At 34.6% G+C, this 20,002-nt stretch overlaps 4 protein-coding genes across 7 annotated transcripts; 3 read left to right on the top strand and 1 right to left on the bottom strand.

Moving 5' to 3' along the window:
* The first annotated feature begins 488 nt into the window (after positions 1-488).
* Positions 489-11,875, top strand: LOC105343995 (uncharacterized). Of its 4 annotated transcripts, none has more exons than XM_066072742.1 (9): positions 529-719; positions 1,152-1,329; positions 6,382-6,488; positions 6,964-7,056; positions 7,417-7,602; positions 8,285-8,403; positions 9,147-9,831; positions 10,223-10,828; positions 11,395-11,875. In XM_066072742.1, the coding sequence occupies exons 1-7, from the start codon at positions 656-658 to the stop codon at positions 9,288-9,290; spliced, it is 891 nt and encodes a 296-aa protein (XP_065928814.1). In that variant the 5' UTR covers positions 529-655; the 3' UTR covers positions 9,291-9,831; positions 10,223-10,828; positions 11,395-11,875. The 4 variants fall into 4 exon arrangements, with proteins under 4 accessions (XP_065928819.1, XP_065928814.1, XP_065928813.1 ...); XM_066072741.1 differs by having other exon boundaries at positions 10,223-10,912; XM_066072735.1 differs by lacking the exon at positions 11,395-11,875 and having other exon boundaries at positions 10,223-11,377.
* Positions 10,183-10,992, top strand: LOC136271593 (putative uncharacterized protein DDB_G0289963). The gene has a single exon (XM_066071911.1). The coding sequence runs from the start codon at positions 10,183-10,185 to the stop codon at positions 10,990-10,992; it is 810 nt and encodes a 269-aa protein (XP_065927983.1).
* An 83-nt stretch (positions 11,876-11,958) lies between the features above and the next one.
* On the bottom strand, positions 11,959-14,207 carry LOC105343997 (uncharacterized). The gene has a single exon (XM_011451541.4). It carries the CDS (start codon positions 14,056-14,058, stop codon positions 12,352-12,354), a length of 1,707 nt encoding a protein of 568 aa, XP_011449843.3. The 5' UTR covers positions 14,059-14,207; the 3' UTR covers positions 11,959-12,351.
* A 2,735-nt stretch (positions 14,208-16,942) lies between these two features.
* On the top strand, positions 16,943-19,992 carry LOC105343994 (retinol dehydrogenase 7). The gene is made up of 4 exons (XM_011451538.4): positions 16,943-17,480; positions 17,623-17,884; positions 18,255-18,418; positions 19,609-19,992. Exons 1-4 carry the CDS (start codon positions 17,147-17,149, stop codon positions 19,830-19,832), a joined length of 984 nt encoding a protein of 327 aa, XP_011449840.3. The 5' UTR covers positions 16,943-17,146; the 3' UTR covers positions 19,833-19,992.
* The last annotated feature ends 10 nt before the right edge of the window (positions 19,993-20,002 follow it).

Genomic DNA, 20,002 nt, shown 5'->3' with positions numbered 1-20,002 from the left:
AAGTTTTGTTTAAATTTTATGAATAATGCAAGTCCATGCATATAGAATTTGAGAAAGCTAGATTTCTAATAATAATAATAGAACCATAATAAACCATACTATTTTTTGCTGAGAATCAGAGAAATAGTTTACACGTTTACCAGTTAAAGCATTTTACAGAAGTCCAAATGAATCGCGGTCCGTACATGCAAACATTGCTCTAACGTTGACAATGTACTGTACGCCCTAGTTGTTTATTTAACATATTCTTGTAATTGTGGCCCGAGGCCAAACAAGGGAACATTAAGTTCTGATTTTTATAACTAAATAAAATTAAGTGAAATTCCAGTTATTTGATTTTTGGAATATTGTTTTATTTTTCAAATTATTGTTAAAAATGTAACAGATTTAAATATATATTGCAAGATTTTTTTTTTTTACAAATGCGAGGAATATTGGAATATTTCAAACCACTTAAATTCTATTACGTGCTTTCGTTCTTTAAATTGTAATCAGCAATAAGCGGGCACAATACAAAAGAGTAATGGGACAGAAAAATTTGTAAATGGTTAATAAAAAGAACTATTCGTCCGATTGGTTAACACTATTAGGGACTGTCTCTATATATAAATTGTAGCGATATTAGACACGGAACACAAGTACAGAAACTAGAATAATGCCCACTGTTTTATTCTGGTGTTTGCCGGGATTAATATTTTTATTTTTCTTAAACAGCTCAGGTAGATGTTTTTGGTATGATTTTGTTTTTGTGAAATACAATGTAAAAACGTTAAAATGTTTCTATGGTGATTGATTTAATGTTTCTATTTCAATGTAAACTGAAAATGTATAACGTTTGTAAAAAGCGAATTTACTTTGCTCGCGATACAGTAAAAAAAAAATAGTTTTCCATTTACCACCAAAACGTTTAAAGAATAAAAAAATGAATTGATAAATAAAAAACAAGCTATTTAACTTATATTGATGTAAAAAAAAAATCTTTCAGAATTAGTTTTTCGCCATCAACATAATGCTGCATATTTGCACAATTCAGTATGAAATTGAATTCAGTATACATTGAATAAAAAGCGTACTTTTTGTAGCATTAAGATTTTATGAAAAAAGAAATCTATTAATATTTTACAATTTCAACACTTTCATGATTTGGAAAGATGGCGCATGTACACTTCCGGGCGCTTTGCGGGGAACCTGGATCAGCAGTGTGTTTGGGGACACGGAATTTACCGAGTCCATCATGTACCTCTCTGAATATGACATCATAACGCAATCAGTCAATAACCCCACAAATTTCACCTGTGATTTTAGTTCAGGAAATTTCTATGTTTTCAAGTAAGTGATTCATAGTATTTTTTATACAGCATTTCATTCTTATAGAACAGTACGATTATTATGAATAAATAGATTTATTATACGAGCGTAAATTTATCATAAAACAGTGAATGTATTATATATAACCCGCGTTAGCGGGTTATGTCAGGTTTTTTCCTGCAATGATTGCTACCTTCATAACCCGCATGAATCATTAAAGAAAAGCATTTTATTGTTTAAATTAACGTCTTTCTTTTAACTTATTAATAAATTGAGCGTAAGAAGTAAGTAAAATTCACTAAATTACTGTTAACGTACATAAGAACATTAGCGAAAAGAAACAGCCAAATCTTCTCCTGTGAGACTTTGAGTCTGACATCCTCATGATAATTTCGTGCAGTCCGTGATTTTTGTTAGGTAGTTGTAGATCTCGACCAATTGATTAACAGGGCGTGTTAGTTTCAGTCCTGTCACTTTCTTGTCAGTTTCAGCTGCTGTAGATTTTGACCAATCGATACACGGGGCGTGTAGATTTCAGTGTGGCTGTTTATAGAGCTATATTTACATCCACCAAGTATTATTCCCTCTATTTCTTACGGAAACTTATAGTTATATCATAGCTCTATAGAAACAGCCAGACTGAAATCTACACGCCCCGTTTATCGATTGGTCGAAATCTACGGCGACTGAAACTGACAAGAAAGTGACAGGATTGAATTTGACACGCCCTGTTTTTCGATTGGTCGAGACCTACAACTACCTAAGAAAAATCACGGACTGCACGAACTAACCATGATGATGTCAGACTCGAAGTCTCACTGGAGACGATTTGGCTGTTTCTTTTAGCTAACGTACTTATGTACATTAATAGTAATTTAGTGAATTTTACTTACTTTTTATGCTCAATTTATTAATTAGTTAAAATAAAGATGTTAATATAAACAATAAAATGCTCAATTTGGTGATTCATGTGGGTTATGAAGGTATGTATTTTTTCTGCAATGTCGCTACCTTCATATCCCAAATGAATCACCAAAGTGAGCATTTTATTGTTTAAATGAATCAACTATAAGTTTCCGTAAGAAATAGAGGAAATAATACTTGGTAGATGTAAATATATACACCACATTCATTATAGAACAGTGTCTAATTTAATTATCGTTTCCACTGTGCGTTGTGCTCTTCTGTGATTGCTAGCTATTTCCAATCTTAAAACTTCCCAAATAGGTAAATGAAAAAAAAGATAAGGGGAAACAGGGCCTTGCAGTGTAAAATTATTTGTCAATGATTTTCTTCTTTTTTTAACACTAAGATGTCCTCCATAGCATATTATTTTCATGACTACTTTCTTACCTTGCAAGGGAGATATTTTGATAGGAGTTATCACGGCCGTAGCGCACCCCTTTTGCAGTGGCGGCAAAAAGTACATGTTTTGCAGTTGAGACTATAATTATCGTTTTGAACAAGAAATTAGGGAGAGTATAGTTAAAAAGAACTATAGAATAACATCGAGGACAAACATATAGTAAAAAAAATGAAAAATTCAAACAATGAAATGCTTTCTTTAGGTGTTTTATGCGGGTGTAGAGGTAGTCAACACATTGCAGGGGGGAATTTTTTTTCTGCAATGTTAGGTAGCTAACTACATAGACCACATGAAAAACCAACGAAAATATTTTAATGTTTACGGAATCATGTGATAAATTATCCATGAAAAGTTGTTAAAAATACTAAATCAACCAAATGATTATTGTGGATCAGAACGTTACAACGAAGGAACAGCTGATTCTCCTACATGTGAAGGTTACCAAGGTAATTACATAAGGAATAAGGAATCATTCTTTGAGTATTATGAGGTGATAATTTCGGTCGGGGTGTGATCAAATCCAATAAAGCCCGAAGGGCTTTATGACAGATTTGATCACACCCCGACCGAAATTATCATCTCATAATATTCAAAGAATGATTCCTTATTACTTATATTTATATAATTTTAAGCCATCGTACGATTATATATTTAAATATTGATAAGCAAACTCCGCTGGCGCCTCGTTTTGGCGTCATTTGTATTATGGGTTATATAGTACAAAATCGATATGTAGTGTTATCACAGGCAAAGACACTGGAAAATGTAAATATAACTACTTAAAACTACTTGAAAGTCTGAGATCACTCAGCCCGCGAGTAAGTCTGTGCATCAAGAATCATTACTGTCTTTGCCCGTCCAGCACGGCCGTAGCGCAATGGTGGCAAATCAGGCAAATGCCTCACATTTGAAACGACTATCAGTTTTATTATTGAGTTATAAGGACCATTCCTTTCGTAAAAGTGAGACGGAGATCAAAAGCGGGATCACCTAACTTTTATGGCCTCGGGATGTGAACTCGCCCAATCTGATTAACAGCAGATCTTTGATCCGCTCCGACAAATTCGATGTCGGTACACAAAGCACAAAGGTGTAGCGACATCGAATTTGTCGAAGCGGATACAAGATCTGATTTTAATCAGATTGGAACTCGCCAAATTTACAACAATGAAAAAAATAAAATCACAAAATCTTGAAGGTTCTCAACATAATGTTTAGTCTTGATCCATATTAAACCCACCGACTTTCATATTTTGTACCTAAAACCGTCAAGCCTTCTATAGACTTCCCATGACTTTAAAGGTACTCCTTAGTAAAGTTAAACTACCCAAAATTGATGAATCTGCTCTTCAAAGAGCAGAGAAAGATTAAATATTTCTGTGATCGAGGCTACAAAGCCGACACAGTGCAAAAGGTAATTTATAAGATAAATACAAAAGACAGGAAAATCCTTTAAAAAAAAAAACAAAGAAAAAAGACAATATAATATTTCGCGTCCAAGAACTAATCAAGAATCTTTCCATTCCTATTCTAACAAAAGTACTGCACTGATACGGACACATACTTGTTCCATTATGGGTCGCACCGATAAAATATTAAGTAACACGTCTTGTTCCACAGACAATTGCATTTAACTTAAGCTAAATTTAGGCTGTAAGGTTTGCTCAAAACAATACGTTGGAGAAACGAGTGAACTCCGCAAAAGCAACCATCGTTCCACTATAAAACCACCCCCCCCCCCAAAAAAAAACACCAAAAACCCAAGGGGTACAACGGGATAGAACTTTCAATGACAGAATATATATCTGATTATATTAAGCGCTTATGATTTTGTACATTTCTAAAATAAATGTTGACTTTTCCAAAACTCATGTTGTAAAAATGACTACTTTAGAGCCGTTATTTAAAGGTAGCTCGCGGGTTTACTGCTCGTGAGAAAACCTACCCCGAAAATTTGTCCGCGTGATCCATAGGCTTCAGAGTTTTATTTGTAAAGTTTATTTGAGATTCGTCTTTGTGGTAATAATGCTATCGTATTTCAAACACAGTTTGGCTGATAAAATCAAGCTACTCAATGAAATACATGAAAAAAATAAAATCACAAAATCTTGAAGGTTCTCAACATAATGTTTAGTCTTGATCCATAATAAACCCACCGACTTTCATATTTTGTACCTAAAACCGTCAAGCCTTCTATAGACTTCCCATGACTTTAAAGGTACTCCTTAGTAAAGTTAAACTACCCAAAATTGATGAATCTGCTCTTCAAAGAGCAGAGAAAGATTAAATATTTCTGTGTTCGAGGCTACACAGCCGTTACAGTGCAAAAGGTAATTTATGAGATAAATACAAAAGACAGGAAAATCCTTTAAAAAAAAAACAAAGAAAAAAGACAATATAATATTTCGCGTCCAAGAACTAATCAAGAATCTTTCCATTTCTATTCTAAGGAAAGTACTGCACTGATACGGACACATACTTGTTCCATTATGGGTCGCACCGATAAAACATGCGCGGATCCAGAAAATTTTTCCAGGGGGGGTCCGAAGGATAATTGTGTTTGCCAGGGGGGGTCCGAGGCATATTTTCGCGATAATTTTACTATTTTACCCCCCCCCCCCCGACCCCCCCTCTAGATCCGCGCATGTAAAATATTAAGAAGCACGTCTTATTCCACAGACAATTGCATTTAACTTAAGCTAAATTTAGCTGTAAGGTTTGCTCAAAACAATACGTTGGAAAAACAAGTGAACTCCGCAAAAGCAACCATGGTTCCACTATAAAACCACCCACCCCCCCCCCCCCCAAAAAAAAAAAAACACCCCAAGGGGTCCGACGGGATAGAACTTTCAATGACAGAATATATATCTGATTATATTAAGCGCTTATGATTTTGTACATTTCTAATATAAATGTTAAATTTTCCAAAACTCATGTTGTGACAATGACTACTGTAGAGCCGTTATTTAAAGGTAGCTCGCAGGTTTACTGCTCGTGAGAAAACCTACCCCGAAAATTTGTCCGCGTGATCCATAGGCTTCAGAGTTTTATTTGTAAAATTTATTTGAGATTCGTCTTTGTGGTAATAATATGAAATACATGTATATAGTAAATGCATATCTTAGTTTGAAAATGCATTTCAGAACTATGCTCCAAACTTTTAAACGATTTAGACGAAATTAATTTTAACTCGAAACAATAACGCAGGAGATAATTTTGAATCAATTTATAAAAAGTAATAAATGTTTGTTCTCGGCCATTTATTTGCAAAACAGCTTTAAAAATTTCACAAAATCTTATATTTTCATTATGACGTTAGCCCGACGTCTTCATTTTCTTACGCCTTAGAACCAAAAAATTAAAATGCGTTGATTGACAAGACTAGCTTATTAACACATTCCAGAACATGCGAATACTGATTAGGCATTATTAGTTATATTTGTTGGACTAGTAGTCATACAATAATTGCTGTTATCGAATGCACATGTACAAATGCAATCAATGTAAGGTTGTGAAGAAAAGTAAATTGGCTTTTCTTTTCATGAAACTGCGTCGATGAATACAAATATAATAACCATGCATACAACTTTTGACATAAGAAGTTTGTAATCTTTTACGATAATAAGAATTTTATTTGTTATATCGATGGCTGAAACACAGAAGTTATACTTGTAAAAGTAGTATGAGTTTATTACTTGACTTTTTAGGACTACCAGCAACTTCACGAGTGCTTCCGTTGGTGATTACAAATGGTATATCTGCTTGGAACTGACAGCAGTTACTGCTTACTCGTATTACTACTACGATACCAGAGGTGAGATTTGCTTGACTTTACCAAATACTGTACAACAAACCAATTCTTCGTTGAGATCAACTTGCGTGGAGTCATTTTCATATAATCAACGATGACCTTGTTTTACTGGTGTATATTCAACTGGTGTATATTCATGTATTTATAGCTGTTAAAATTATAAACACCTGTAGATTATTACATATATGCCTGCTTGACATAAATATATTGTAATGTTACATTTAAAATGACGCTGTATAAACATAAATGAGATATTTACATAAGCAAAACAAATTTGAATAAATAAAAAAAAAAATTTGACTTTGTCAATTTAAAACATTTGAAGTTATTGGAGGGGGAGGGGGTGGTGGTGGTGTAGTAAAATATAAAGCTACAAGACCATAACCGCCACCCTGTAAATTCAAAATATTAATCCTGACAATTTTGCGAGATTCAGTTGAATTCAATTTTGTTATGACATTTACGTTGAATTTTAAAGCTAACGATGCCGGAAGGAGTCCTTACACCGAGTACACGGACGTCTGCGGGGGTCAACAGGACACTGAACTTTTCCATGTGTTCGTCAAGAAAGGTTTCTCATCTTTATTATCACTTGTCATACTAGAAGGGGGGGGGGGGGGGGGGGGGGGTGAAGATTCAGTCTTATTAAATTCATATGGCAAAAATACCGTAAATGGGCATAAGATCCCACCTTCCCTATCTAGCAAACACAATTATACATGTATTTCGAAACTCGAAACCATATCCCCTTTTGAATTTTTTTTTATCTGCACATGCTAATATTTGATTATTCCTACCGGAATATTTAGACATGCACTTATTGATAAACAGTTAATCATAATTTTGATTCATAAACAAGACAAAGTTTACAGTACTGATGAATTTAACACAAGAAAAAAAACCATCACTTTACTAATTCCCTTTATTGAAGGCTTCGAGGCCGAGGCACTGTCTTACTGTGCCAAGCCATTCCTGGGGGTGTTCACTTACACGCATACTTCCACTTCCGCTACCTGTGGACTGGAATGGGGAGAGTCCTTGTTAGACGTCTGTAACAACAACAGAACAAACCTCATCTTCGACTACAATCTCTGTTCTACTAAGGTGGCCTTTTCAGGTAAAGGGCTACGTATACCTTTATCAAATGACACACCTCCGAACATCAAACAAGTAGTTTTTACATATTAACCTTACAACTAATAATATGGCGTTAGGGTATATATATTTATAAAAGTTACTGAAAACACGTGTGTTTGTTTTGAATTAAGTGGGCGTGTCGATATTACATATCGATTGGCTGTTTACGGGTGTTTACGGGTGAATAGGGTGAATTATTCCGTGCTACGCATGAATTGTACACATATAAAGTAGAATTCGGGGTTTTTTAAGTTATTCGAAGTTCGATGCCACTTTGCAACAGACTATCCCCACCCACCCCTCCCAAATGATAACATTGAATTTCTGTCAGTTTTTTGTTTCTACATGATTTTTTCTTCTTTTGTAGAATGAGTATGCTTGTACTTGTTTATGAAAGTAAAGAGACTGAGAGCCGTTTACTTTGTACTATACTATAAATTATACGATTATTAAAGTCTGTTGCATTCGCGCACGCGAGCTTATCCTATAAATTATGTGTTTGTGTTTTATTTTATAAATAATTTATGTTCGGTTGAACTGGTGAATAAGAACATAATATTTATAAGCAACAGTAAACTTTGATAAAGTACTGTATACTTATTGGTACAGGTAGTAATGTTAGTTCTAAATCAATAATTTAAACAACTTTCTGGTGTGTACAGATGGAGGTCACGTGGGATGTGTTGCGGCCCTCAGTAGTGGAACCACCTATTACCAGATTGTCATCAACTTTGACACCACTCTATCAACATCACCAAGAACCTACCGATTCACCTGTTTTGTAAGTTGAAGTGGGCTAGATGGTCGTGGCCAGTTTTATGCCCCCCCCCCCCCCTTCGAAGAAGGGAGGGCATATTGTTTTGCTGCTGTTTGTCGGTCTGTCAGTCGGTCGTTCCACCAACAGTTTCCGCTCATTTTCTTCGCAGAGGATGAACATATTGAAATGAAATTTGGTATACAGGTTTATCATGATAATTTCTTGGTCAAGATCGATATTGGGTACGATCGAGCAATTTTTGACAGAGTTATGGCCCTTGAACGGAGAAAAATTCCAGTTATTTGCAGTTTCCGCTCATTTTCTTCGCAGAGGGTGCACGTAACGATATGAAATTTAGGATACAGGTTTATCTAAATAATATCTAGGTCAAGTATGATTTTGGGTATGAAAGAGCAATTTTCGACAGAGTTATGCCCATTGGACTTAGAAAAATTCAAAATGTTTGCAGTTTATGTTCATTTTTTGTGAATGTTTCCAAGGAAGGGGGACATAAGTGTTTCACAAACATCTCTTGTTTAAGAAGAGTTTTGTATAAAACCATAGAAACCAATTCAAATTTCAAATCTAAAATATCAGGATTTTATATTACATAGTTAGGGCTTTAAAAACCAAGGTAGATCTGATGTTGATTTGTAGACCATCCAACCTCCCCAGGGATTAGATTATTCGTATCTTTTTGTATTATATGGATATCAACATGGAATTGTTTAGGATGCTTTTCAATTTCTCTTGTATGTTCAACGTAGGTGATAGAATTTGATGGCGTAAATATTACAGCGACAGAGAAGGGAGAGAACTGTGACCAAGGGCAATCAGCTAGCGTCAAGCCGTCCGCACCAGGGAGTCTATTGTACCTTGTCGCCAACAGTAAGACCATTTTATGCGTTTAATTCTTCGATAGTGGACTTACATATGATTTTTACAAATAATTCAGAATTCGTTTAACATTATGCAATTATATTTTTATCCTCCAACTTAAGAAATTACACATTGCCGAAAAACCGAAAGTTTTTGTTCCGAGAAAATAAGTTTAGAAAATAACTTCTATATCTGCATTGTGATACATTAACAAGTAAAAATGAATTATATGATTCAAGTTCACTTATTTCGTCAGAAGTAACTGACCATTACCTTTTTATTTCTTTTAGCAACTTGTTGTGAGTAAACTTATTTTCTACGTCTGAATTTATTTCAGAATTAAATAATTATCATTTTAATAATATGAAAAATTTTTTTTAACTGAAAACTTTATAAATGTTTTAAAAATATGTACAGATATAGAAACCCCTGCTTCTCCGGCCGATCCAAGTGACAACACAGCGGTCATTATTGCTGGTGTTGTCGTGTCGCTGGTAGTCATAGCAACCGTGATCGGCGCAATACTTGGTTACAAATATTACAAGAGAAAGAAAGATGAAAAACTTTCTGAAAGTAAGATTTAAGCAACATTAAATTATAAGTTTCATTATGTTGTAAATGTATATGGTTAGATAAATAGCATACACACAATGTAAAACTGTTGCTAATGGCGAATTGCTGCTGAAAAACACATTTAATTCAAAGTTTCCTTAAAAAAAATTCTTGATTCAGCATTTTCCTTTTGTCAAACTTTACTACTATCAATACTGAAATTCGGCGTAAAAGCATGGAAACATTGAAATACCCTAAGGCTTATAAAACTATAACTTTGCAACAGTTTGACCATTAACAAATCACTTTGAATCTTAAAACAGAGAAATATAAATTAAAGTTCTCTGGATATTGAGTTCTATGATATCAATTATGACTGGTAGTATATCAATATTTTTATGTTTTTCCTTAGAGACTAAAATAGAAAATCTGGTATCTGTTGGACTTGGGAATGGTTTAGCAAATTTGCCGAAACCGTTAAATAAACAGAACAACAAACAAAATTCCAGTGACATCAACGAAAACAAAATCAAGGAAAACGATTTACCTACTCAGCAACCGGGAGTTTCCACGGCTGACATACTTCAAGATGTAGATATTGATCCTGGAAGCGAAAAAGAAAGACAACTGCAAAATGAAAACAAAGAGACAAAAGATGATGAGGATCCACTAGTACTAAGACATACAGATGATAGTTCGGGATTAACCAAAAAAGACACGGTTGAGGATGAATCAAAGCAAATAAATGGTATGATGATGACAGACAACTTAACAAATGAAGTTATCATAGAAGAAGAAGCAGTAGATGAAGATTTTGTTGAAACCAAAAATACGAAACCTGAGAAGAAAGTTACTTTTCCGGACGATGTTTCTACGCAAGGAAGTCATGAAAACCCAGATCATGCAAGTTTAATACCAGATGTAAATAATACAGCGGCCAGCGAAACCAAAAAGTCAAACGACGAAAGACATCCATCTCCCAAAGAGGCCCTTACAACGTTTGGGAAGGAGAAAACTGGTATGAACTCAAGAAAACCCGGTCCCAGTGAAATCAAATCAAATGAGAGTGAAAAATCACCTCTTGAAAAGGTTGAACAAAATGGTATGCCTATTACCGAGTTTGAGGGACAGCCAAACTCGTTAGGTCCACGTGACCACACCCTAACTGATATAGTTATATAACAAATGCAATTTTCAGTGTAGAAATATCGTTGTTTATAAAAAGTTTCTTATTTTCTTATTTGTGAATATTTTTCAATTGTTTAAACTTACTTGTCATATTTGAAAAAATGATATTTATTGAATAAAATTTGCGTTTAGCGAACATTTTTACAGTAGTATTCATTAGGTATTATGTACTCGGATTTACTAGCAGATGAAAATACTGCCTCAAAAATTTATAGATCGAATACGTTATTGAAAACATGGACTAAATTAAATTTTAAATTTTTAAAAAATCTTAAGTACAGAGATCTCAGATATTTTCTTTTCACAAAGTTAATTCTAAAATTAAAAATATTCATATACATGTACAGTTCTTTTGTTTCAAATGCACATATCAGCTATATTTTCCTCTGTTATAAGGAACAGCAATCCCCTCTGATGGATCCACCACAGTTAAGAATGACCAGCAATTTCAAACAAAATCGACAACAGACTTGCAAAACTCGGAGACAACTTTATCTACAAATGGATCTAAAACAATAAAACTGACAACAGACAACAAAACGACGTCACTGGAGAATTTCCCCAAATCTTCACAAACAGGTGTGAATTCGATGACACCTGTAGTCGGGGATGATCCCCGAGCGGAAGCTCTGACGAACCTAAGTGGACTGATGTCCATCGTCTCATCAAACCCTTACAAACGTTTTACACAAAAAGCCAATAAAAAGAATACATCTCCCAGTGAAGAGTTGTTCTTCAAGTCAGTTCGTCCCACGCTTCATTCGTTTGAAGAGTGAAATCAATCGTGTTCTTTTTTAAACATTGCTGCATTTGAAGTATTAATGACAGAAATGAGAATGTTTTTTTCATAGTATTTGTTAAATTTTTCTTTGATAATATTTTTACTTTGATAGTGAAATTGAATATAAAAGTGAAAATAATATTTGCAGACACATGCTACCCATTATTCACATACATGTACTTGATGTTTACCTGTTTATTGGTAGCTTCATTCTTGATTAAAGAAAACAGTACAAGTATTTCTAACTAAATACGTTGTTGTATATTATGAAGTTGATGATAGTTTACACAAATGAGTCGTTTTTGTTCTTATATTGAGTGTGCATGTATTTTACTTAGAACATTTACTACTAATAGACTCAAAAAGTGGTGTCAATAATATTATCATCAATTAAAACCTCTGATAAAAAAAAAAATTAGATAGGCATTGTTAATGTCTGTAAATCATTCTTGAATAATGGATGTACAAAATGAGACAATTTTCTAGATATAATATAACAAAACAAAAAAATCGCAGTACTAGAGTACCTAGAATTGATTTAGTTTCCAATATCAATTTTGACAATCCTGTAATTAGTGAATATAATCGTACTTCGTACTGTCAAGTTTATGTCTCACAGCCTCCGCTATGGCGTGTCTATCTGGTTTACCACTAGAAGTTAGGGGGAACTCTTTGAACTCTATCACAACTTGGGGAACGTACAGTGGTTCAAGCAATTTATCTTCTTTGGACACACTGAACGCTTCCCGGACAAAATCTTGGATGTTCTCGGTGGTATCATTGCAGCCTTGGTGGTAAATTACAGCGGCGCAAGGCACGTGGTACTGTGTCGATTTCTCTACCACTGGTATAACAACCACATTACTAATAGTGTTTCTGTATTTCATGACATTCTCAATTTGGAAAGGATAGATCTTTATACCGTAGACTTGCAGTAGCCCTTTAATCCTCCCCTCCACAACCAAGGAACCTTCTTCCGTGACGAACCCACCGTCCTCTGAGTTCAGCCATCCGGTTCTTAACATGTTCTCTATCAATGGACTCTGGTGGTTAAGGTATCCCGTGAATCTCTTCCGACTTCTCACTTGTATTTGACCTCTTTGTCTGACAGGTACGAGGTATCCGTTTTCATCCGTTACTTTTAGTTCTACCCCAGGAAATGGCCGTACACTTAGAACCTTTTCTTTGAAGTTCTTGACGTCATCAGCAGAATAAAAACCAGTAGCCAACCCGCCGAACTCGGTCATACCGTACATGTCTGCCAGTTCATCGCAGATCTTACCAACACAACTAAGAACGGAAGGACACCCAACAACGCCCAGAATAACAATACTTTTAAGCTTGATTGGAGAATCTACCTTCAGCAGCTGGTCAATCACTGGAGGAACCAGCACTGCGCATGTCACATTCTCTCTCTGTATAATATCAGAGACTGTATCAGCCAGGACGGCCAGAGAAGAACTGCCAAAAGAATGAGTGGCGACGACTCTGGTTCCGCCACTTACAATTTCCCATAGCGGGTATCCGGCACTCCATGAGAATTTCCGGTCATTGTAGAGAATATCTTCTTGGTTGTGTTTTGTAGAAACCCCAAAGGTGTATTGGTGGGCCATTATTACGATAGCGTTATGAGAATGTGGGATAGCCTTTGGTATCCCCATGCTGCCAGAAGACAAGAAAATACCTCCGAGGTCCTCGGGATCGAGGCGAGGAAGCTCGGCATCAACATCGGAGTAAAAATCGGACATAGAATGATTGAAAGACAAATGATCACAACTGTGAAAAGATATAACATGTTCAGGTGTGGACACGCTATTCGAGTCGATTTTCCCCAGAGACGAAATCTTCTCTAAAATTTTACTCACTATAGCACAATTTTGTTCTTCAAGTCCGGGATCAAAAATTAGCAATTTGACATTACCAACGCTACGAAAAAGGTCCACAATGTCGTTTCCATCTTTCCGATAAAATGTAAGGTAAAGTGGACACCCACCTGCCAACTGTATTCCAAAGTTAGCAATGAGCCATTCAGGCACATTTCGACCACTAAGGCCGACAATGACATTGTTCTTCACACCAAGGTGCACGAGATTTTTTGCAAACTTTGCTGACTTTGTATAGAGTTCACCGAAGGTTAAGACGGTACGCCTGTTTTCACCGTCGATGAATACATACACTGCTTTTTCTGGCGTTTCAGACGCCCTTCTTTTCAGTAATTCAGGGTATGTAATATACGGTACATCGAGAGCCTTTGTGGATGCCAAATAGCTGTCCTCCATATTTACAACCTAGTTTTTTGACAGCTCACAGCGCCTTCGATTATGACCCAGTTTTGTTTGACTTAACACTGGTGGAGCGTATCTGGAGCGATAGCTCCAGGCATGAAAAAAACGTTCATACGGTAACTATCTCACTGTAGTTAAATACACATCATGTTTGTTTAAATCGAACAAAATTGATTAACAAGTTAAAAAAGTCTACCAGTTCTGAAAATTTTTATTAAATCTGAATGATATCTTTTTTCAGTTTATGTGGTCTGTATACCTTTAATAGTGTTATGAACTTCATGTAAATCCATTACACACTTCAGTACAGTAATGTACAATAAAATGGATTGTGTTTTATCGATCTATTTACTCGTGATACACACATGCGCGTATACGTACGCACACATACATTGTTATAAATATAACACCCCCCCCCCCCCCTCCTTTCCCATTTTCTCACAAAATAAAAAAAAATGCTGATATTTTATAAATTTTACGATGTGTATAAATTTACTTGACAAAAAATAAAGGACAAAGGTTCGTCAATTTGATAACACGTTGTTCTAGTGTCATACAATCCAACATCAAGTAAAAGCTCATGTCAATTCCAATGTTAAATCTACTTCGTGATAAATCAACACAAAGATTGAAACATCGTATAAAACTACTTCTATTTTATCAGAATATGTTTGTTTTGATAAAGTTGAAAACAAATGTTCGCGTGTAGAGGTAATGCAGCACAAACAGGCTAATCTTTTATTACTGAGAATTTTGAATTTCTATGTTCGTAAACGTTTTAGGTATATCTTCTTAACAAAAACAAACATATAAATTTACTTTGAGAAATAATCTTGGAAAATACATTAGCTCGTTCATTGTAATACATTGTAAAAAAGATTTTGTGTTAATATTTTAATTCAGTATCTGTAGTTTTATCGTACTTTTATCAAATTGTTCTTCACTGGTAAGCATTTTATATAATAAATGAATTTATCGACTGAAAAATAGATTAAAGTATATAAAACTTTTTGGGATAGTCAAAGCGTAGAGAGACGATACACCCAACTGCCAAATACGAACATGTTTTAAAATATCAGTCACCCATATTTTTTTTAAAAAGGTAAACTGAGTCTAATGAACAACCTACAGAATCTCGCGTTTTATGCGCCAATAATATACCTTTCCTGTGAACCCATATAAAATTCTGACCTGTTTGGGGCAGTGGATACACGCAAGTGCCCAACCATGAAATAAAATAGATTTTACATAAATTCAATACAAAACGGACTGATTTAATAAACGACCTTTAACGCAGTCTTTTGTTCTGTTTTTCTTTTCAAATAAACTTGGACTCTTCAGAATATATCAATGAAATGTTTTGGGTAAATTTACTTAAAATGTTTAACTTGCGAGTCTTAATTACGAACTTTTTGGAAACTCATGGGAATTCTCTACATTAAACTGATTTCAACGGTGTAATATAAAATAAAAATACCCGTGTGTAATGTACAAGAAAGCCCATTTTAATTACCCGCTCATTGCATTAGAATGATAAGCCAAAAATAGTAAAATTGAATTTACTCCATGAATACAGCTATTTAAATGCTAAAAACTGTTTTTAAAAAAGTATCTTTTAATCTTTATCATAAATGTATGTCTTTTACTTCATCAATTTTATCCGAAATTCATGGCCAATTTGTATGAATCATTCTTTTTGTGGAGCTAAATCAATCCTTCATTCATTCATTCTTTATTTCCCTCTTAAGAAAATTATGAAGTAATATAAATGGTCAAAAGTTCACAGAAATGGTGTAATGTACATGTCAAAGTAAACAATAAAGAGGATAAAGAGAGAAGTGAATATACGCACATAAAAGGGATGTGAGCAGAATTCAAATTATCCTATACTAGTAATTGCCTATAGTTGATCAGCTTGCTTATACTAAACTATCAAAATGTATTATATACAATTATAAAACTCTTCACATATTTATATCATTACTTTCTGCAGTACATTTTTACAAGAACAAACAATTTTAGATAGCAAACATTATTTATATACAAGCTCCCACCTCGCCTTAATTCATCTTATAGCATACTAAGGCGAAATGGGAATACCAACTTTTACAGTTAAGACGAAATGGGAATAAATCCATTCGACTTTAAGTAATCTGTTACACTAGGTAGTGTTTAAAACCAACTCTTCCATGTTTATTACACAATACAAGCTGGCATGATTATCTTTTTTCAACTTCATAAACATCGTTCTATTGAATTAATTTTTTTTTTAAACTGATTAATTTACATCCATTCGTAAGAAAAAGTAAACAGAGTGTTTCTTATATTTCTGCATGGCGGAGGGTTTTGCTGGAATGATTTTCCAGGTCTTATATTTACAAACGTCTAAAAATTAAAAATCGTCCCCTGAATCCCCACCAGGGCTGCCCAGACCCTTTGCCTAAAACTGGCGCACCCTCTAACTTCAAGTCCTGGATCCGCCCCTGTTATTATTATTTTTTTATTATTATACTTCTCTTAATTTCAATCAGTAACATCATATTATTGTCATCCTATATATATGTTCAAAACCTATAACAACCATTTGACCTTACCTTATGTCCCTTGCATTTGAGGTTGTTTGTCCGTTTGTTTGAAAGGCACAAGAAGTTATGATTACGATTGCGAGCCAGGTTTGTTGTATCTATGTGGGATTACTAAACTTCAAAATTTTTCTAATAATCTTGGATTGCCATTTTTTTTTACAAGTGTTAAACACGTGTTTTAATGTATTAGTTTTCATATAAAATGAACTAAGATTGCGATTTTAATTTCATTGAAGATGACTGCAATTATAGTGAGTGATGGAAATAAGCTGCGTAAATTAAGCCATCGTTGGTTCTAATGATTTTCACAGTAACCGTTTATAAAGTGAATATTTCCAACTCCAAATCTGAGGCCTAGCGGCTAACCTAGCAGTCCGTTTAATAGACCTAGATATCTACGACCTAGGCTAGCAGCTACGATCTTGAACGCAACCCAGTTGATATAGTTCAGGACACCTGACTTTTCTCATTGTGGCTTATCACTGAACTCTCAATAGATGACCATGTGCTGTTTAATTCTAGCATTAATTTTGGTTATTTATATTGCGTATAAAATCTACGAGAACCAAAAAGGTAAAACTTTCATAGAAAAAATAACCAATCGTTACGTGTTTATTACGGGCTGTGATTCCGGATTTGGGAACGATTTGGCTCGGATATTGGACAAACAAGGGGTCCCAGTGATCGCCGGATGTTTGACGGAAAAGGGCGGTGCGGACTTAAAAAGGAAAACGTCATCTCGATTACGTGTCGTGCAAATTGACGTCACAGATCAAACAAGTATCCGAAATGCTGTGGAATCTGTCAAACGCATCCTTCCCAAGTCAGAAGGTAAGATTTTGCCTAATGTAAGAGCTTAAAAAAACCGGAACCCGTTCGTGCATTATGTGAAAAAGACGAGTTACTTCTTAATTATAACATGAAATCTTTGATTGCGCAACCCCTGTAAAATAACCCATATATTTTTCAAAAGGTCTTTGGGGATTAGTCAACAATGCAGGGATTCAGGTGTTGCACGCGCCGCTGGAATTCCATTCTTATGAAGCCATATACAAGTGTATGGCTGTCAACTTGTTTGGGGCTATTGAGGTGACCAAAGCATTCTTGCCTCTCGTTAGGAAGGCTAAAGGAAGGGTTGTTTGTACTACCAGTGATTGTGCATTCCAATCTTACGCATGCCGAGTACCTTACGTCATCAGCAAAGTTGGATTGGATGCTATGGCAGAATGTTTAAGGTTTGAAACATATCTGTCAGACAACAAAGTATTGAAATAACACAAATGTAACTTATGTTTTATTACTTATCCTATCATGGTAGCATTGCTCTTTTGTAATTCATGAATTACATGTACATAAATCATAAGTCATCAAAGCCATAAATGACGTTGTCACATGTTGCTAACAAATATGTTTGTTCTGTAAGAAAAAAATGCTGAAACTTTTAAAATAGTACCGATCCTTACAGTATATGTTTTTACACTATAGTATACTTACCACGTTCACTTGACATTGAAATCTTATTCCTTTTGGAAACGTCCAATGCATACTTTAGATAATAGTAGAGACGTTTCTCCTGTTACATTTATGCTTAGTCTTTCTTTGTAGACGTGAACTTTATTACGCTGGCGTGACGTTTCACACCATTCAACCTGGAGCATTCAAAACCAGCATCGTAGATCCAGAGGAGATGAAGTCAACCCTACAGAAGGCGTTTGACGCGGCAGACAGTGAAGTACAAGCTTTCTACGGCCAAAAGTGGTTACAGGAAAGTGAGTAGCAATCACCAACGACTCAACATATCCTTTCTATGTTAATTATATATTGTCTTATCGTTTATAGCAATATATCACTCAATTTTTATCATAAGAATATGAAAGGCGCCAAATTTAAGAAAATACATGTAGTCCAAATGTGGAATAAGAATCAAAGGCCGGAACGGCCACAAAGGCGTCGACCTGACATTTTCTTTTATATAGATTTATAAAATGATATCAATAATTTGAATTTTTGTACTAATAGTCGTATATCAAATAATACATATTAGAATAAAAAAGTAAATGATTTATGTCCTTTAAAAACAAAAATCAGTATATTTCCTTATAAATTAGGTTGTGATGCGTTTATAATACAATAAATCATCATGGTTACAAAAATCAAAGAAATTTCAAAGTTAAAAAATAAATTACATTTTTTTCTCCTTGAAACAGTCTTTGAACAATTTTCAAGGTTCATATATATAATTTGAATACATTTACAGTGTGTCCCTAATTATAATAGTAAGACATACTTTTATTTTTGAAACAAGATTACATGGTTGTTTACAAACAAATCCACAACATGTGCTATTGAAAATGCTCGACCAAACCGACTGCATTATCGTGTTTATTTAATGCAACAAAATCACTAGATACGTTTATAGCTTACATTCATTTTGGAGGCCGTGCCCGATAAAAAATAAATTTACATATTAAATTTTATTTTTATCGAGCATGGTCTCCAATTAGAATATAAGCGGTAAACTAAAATAATATTTCGTGAATGTTTACACCTTATTGTATTCATCCGCCATTCCTGATTAGGCAAATTTATACTTATGCAATGAGTTGTCAATAACCAGGGAAGCAAAGTTGGATTTTTTGTACACAATGTAGTTGAATAAATGGAATAAAAATTCTGTAATACTTTAAGGAACTTATATCTTGTGCATATTTAAAAGGCGGTGCAGAGCATGAATTTTTGGACGATTGCCAATCCAGACGATCGCTAGAAGGCTGCTGAGCATTTAATTTAGCTCGACGCCTTAAAAAAAACCAGCTTCTGGTTCTGCAAATTGGATTATGAAGTAAAATAAGTCTTGCCAAGTTATTCATAAACAAACAAAAAACTACCCCAGATGTTACAATTGCTATTTAAAGGGTAACCTGTACAACCATTTAAATATACTTACCTGTTTTTGTAGCAAAGGAGCAGTTTGTTGGTATAACAACTAGCCAATGTGAGGACCTATCAGAGGTAAACAATGCACTGAGCCATGCTCTGTTTTCCGTGATGCCCAAAAGAAGTTACCTTTGCGGTACAAGGTGCAAATTTGACTATTACCTCTATCAGTTACCAGGGCGGATCCACACGTGGTTACAGGCAATGACTCCGCCCCCTGATGCCGCCACACAGTCAGACCACTGAAGATTTCGTATACAAACCATGCATTTTTTGGCATAGTCATATTACTTCTGTGTAATGTTTATGTACCGATAGCAGCAAAATGCTTATTATTTGGAAATCACTAACTTAGAGCATAAAAAGAGATAATATTTCAGTTTGTTTATCGCCGTTTTGATATTTCTTTAATTGTT

This window comes from Magallana gigas, chromosome 2 (assembly GCF_963853765.1).
Source record: "Magallana gigas chromosome 2, xbMagGiga1.1, whole genome shotgun sequence".
NCBI classification, from domain to species: Eukaryota; Metazoa; Mollusca; class Bivalvia; order Ostreida; family Ostreidae; genus Magallana; species Magallana gigas.
This window is presented reverse-complemented; position numbering and strand designations above follow the sequence as displayed.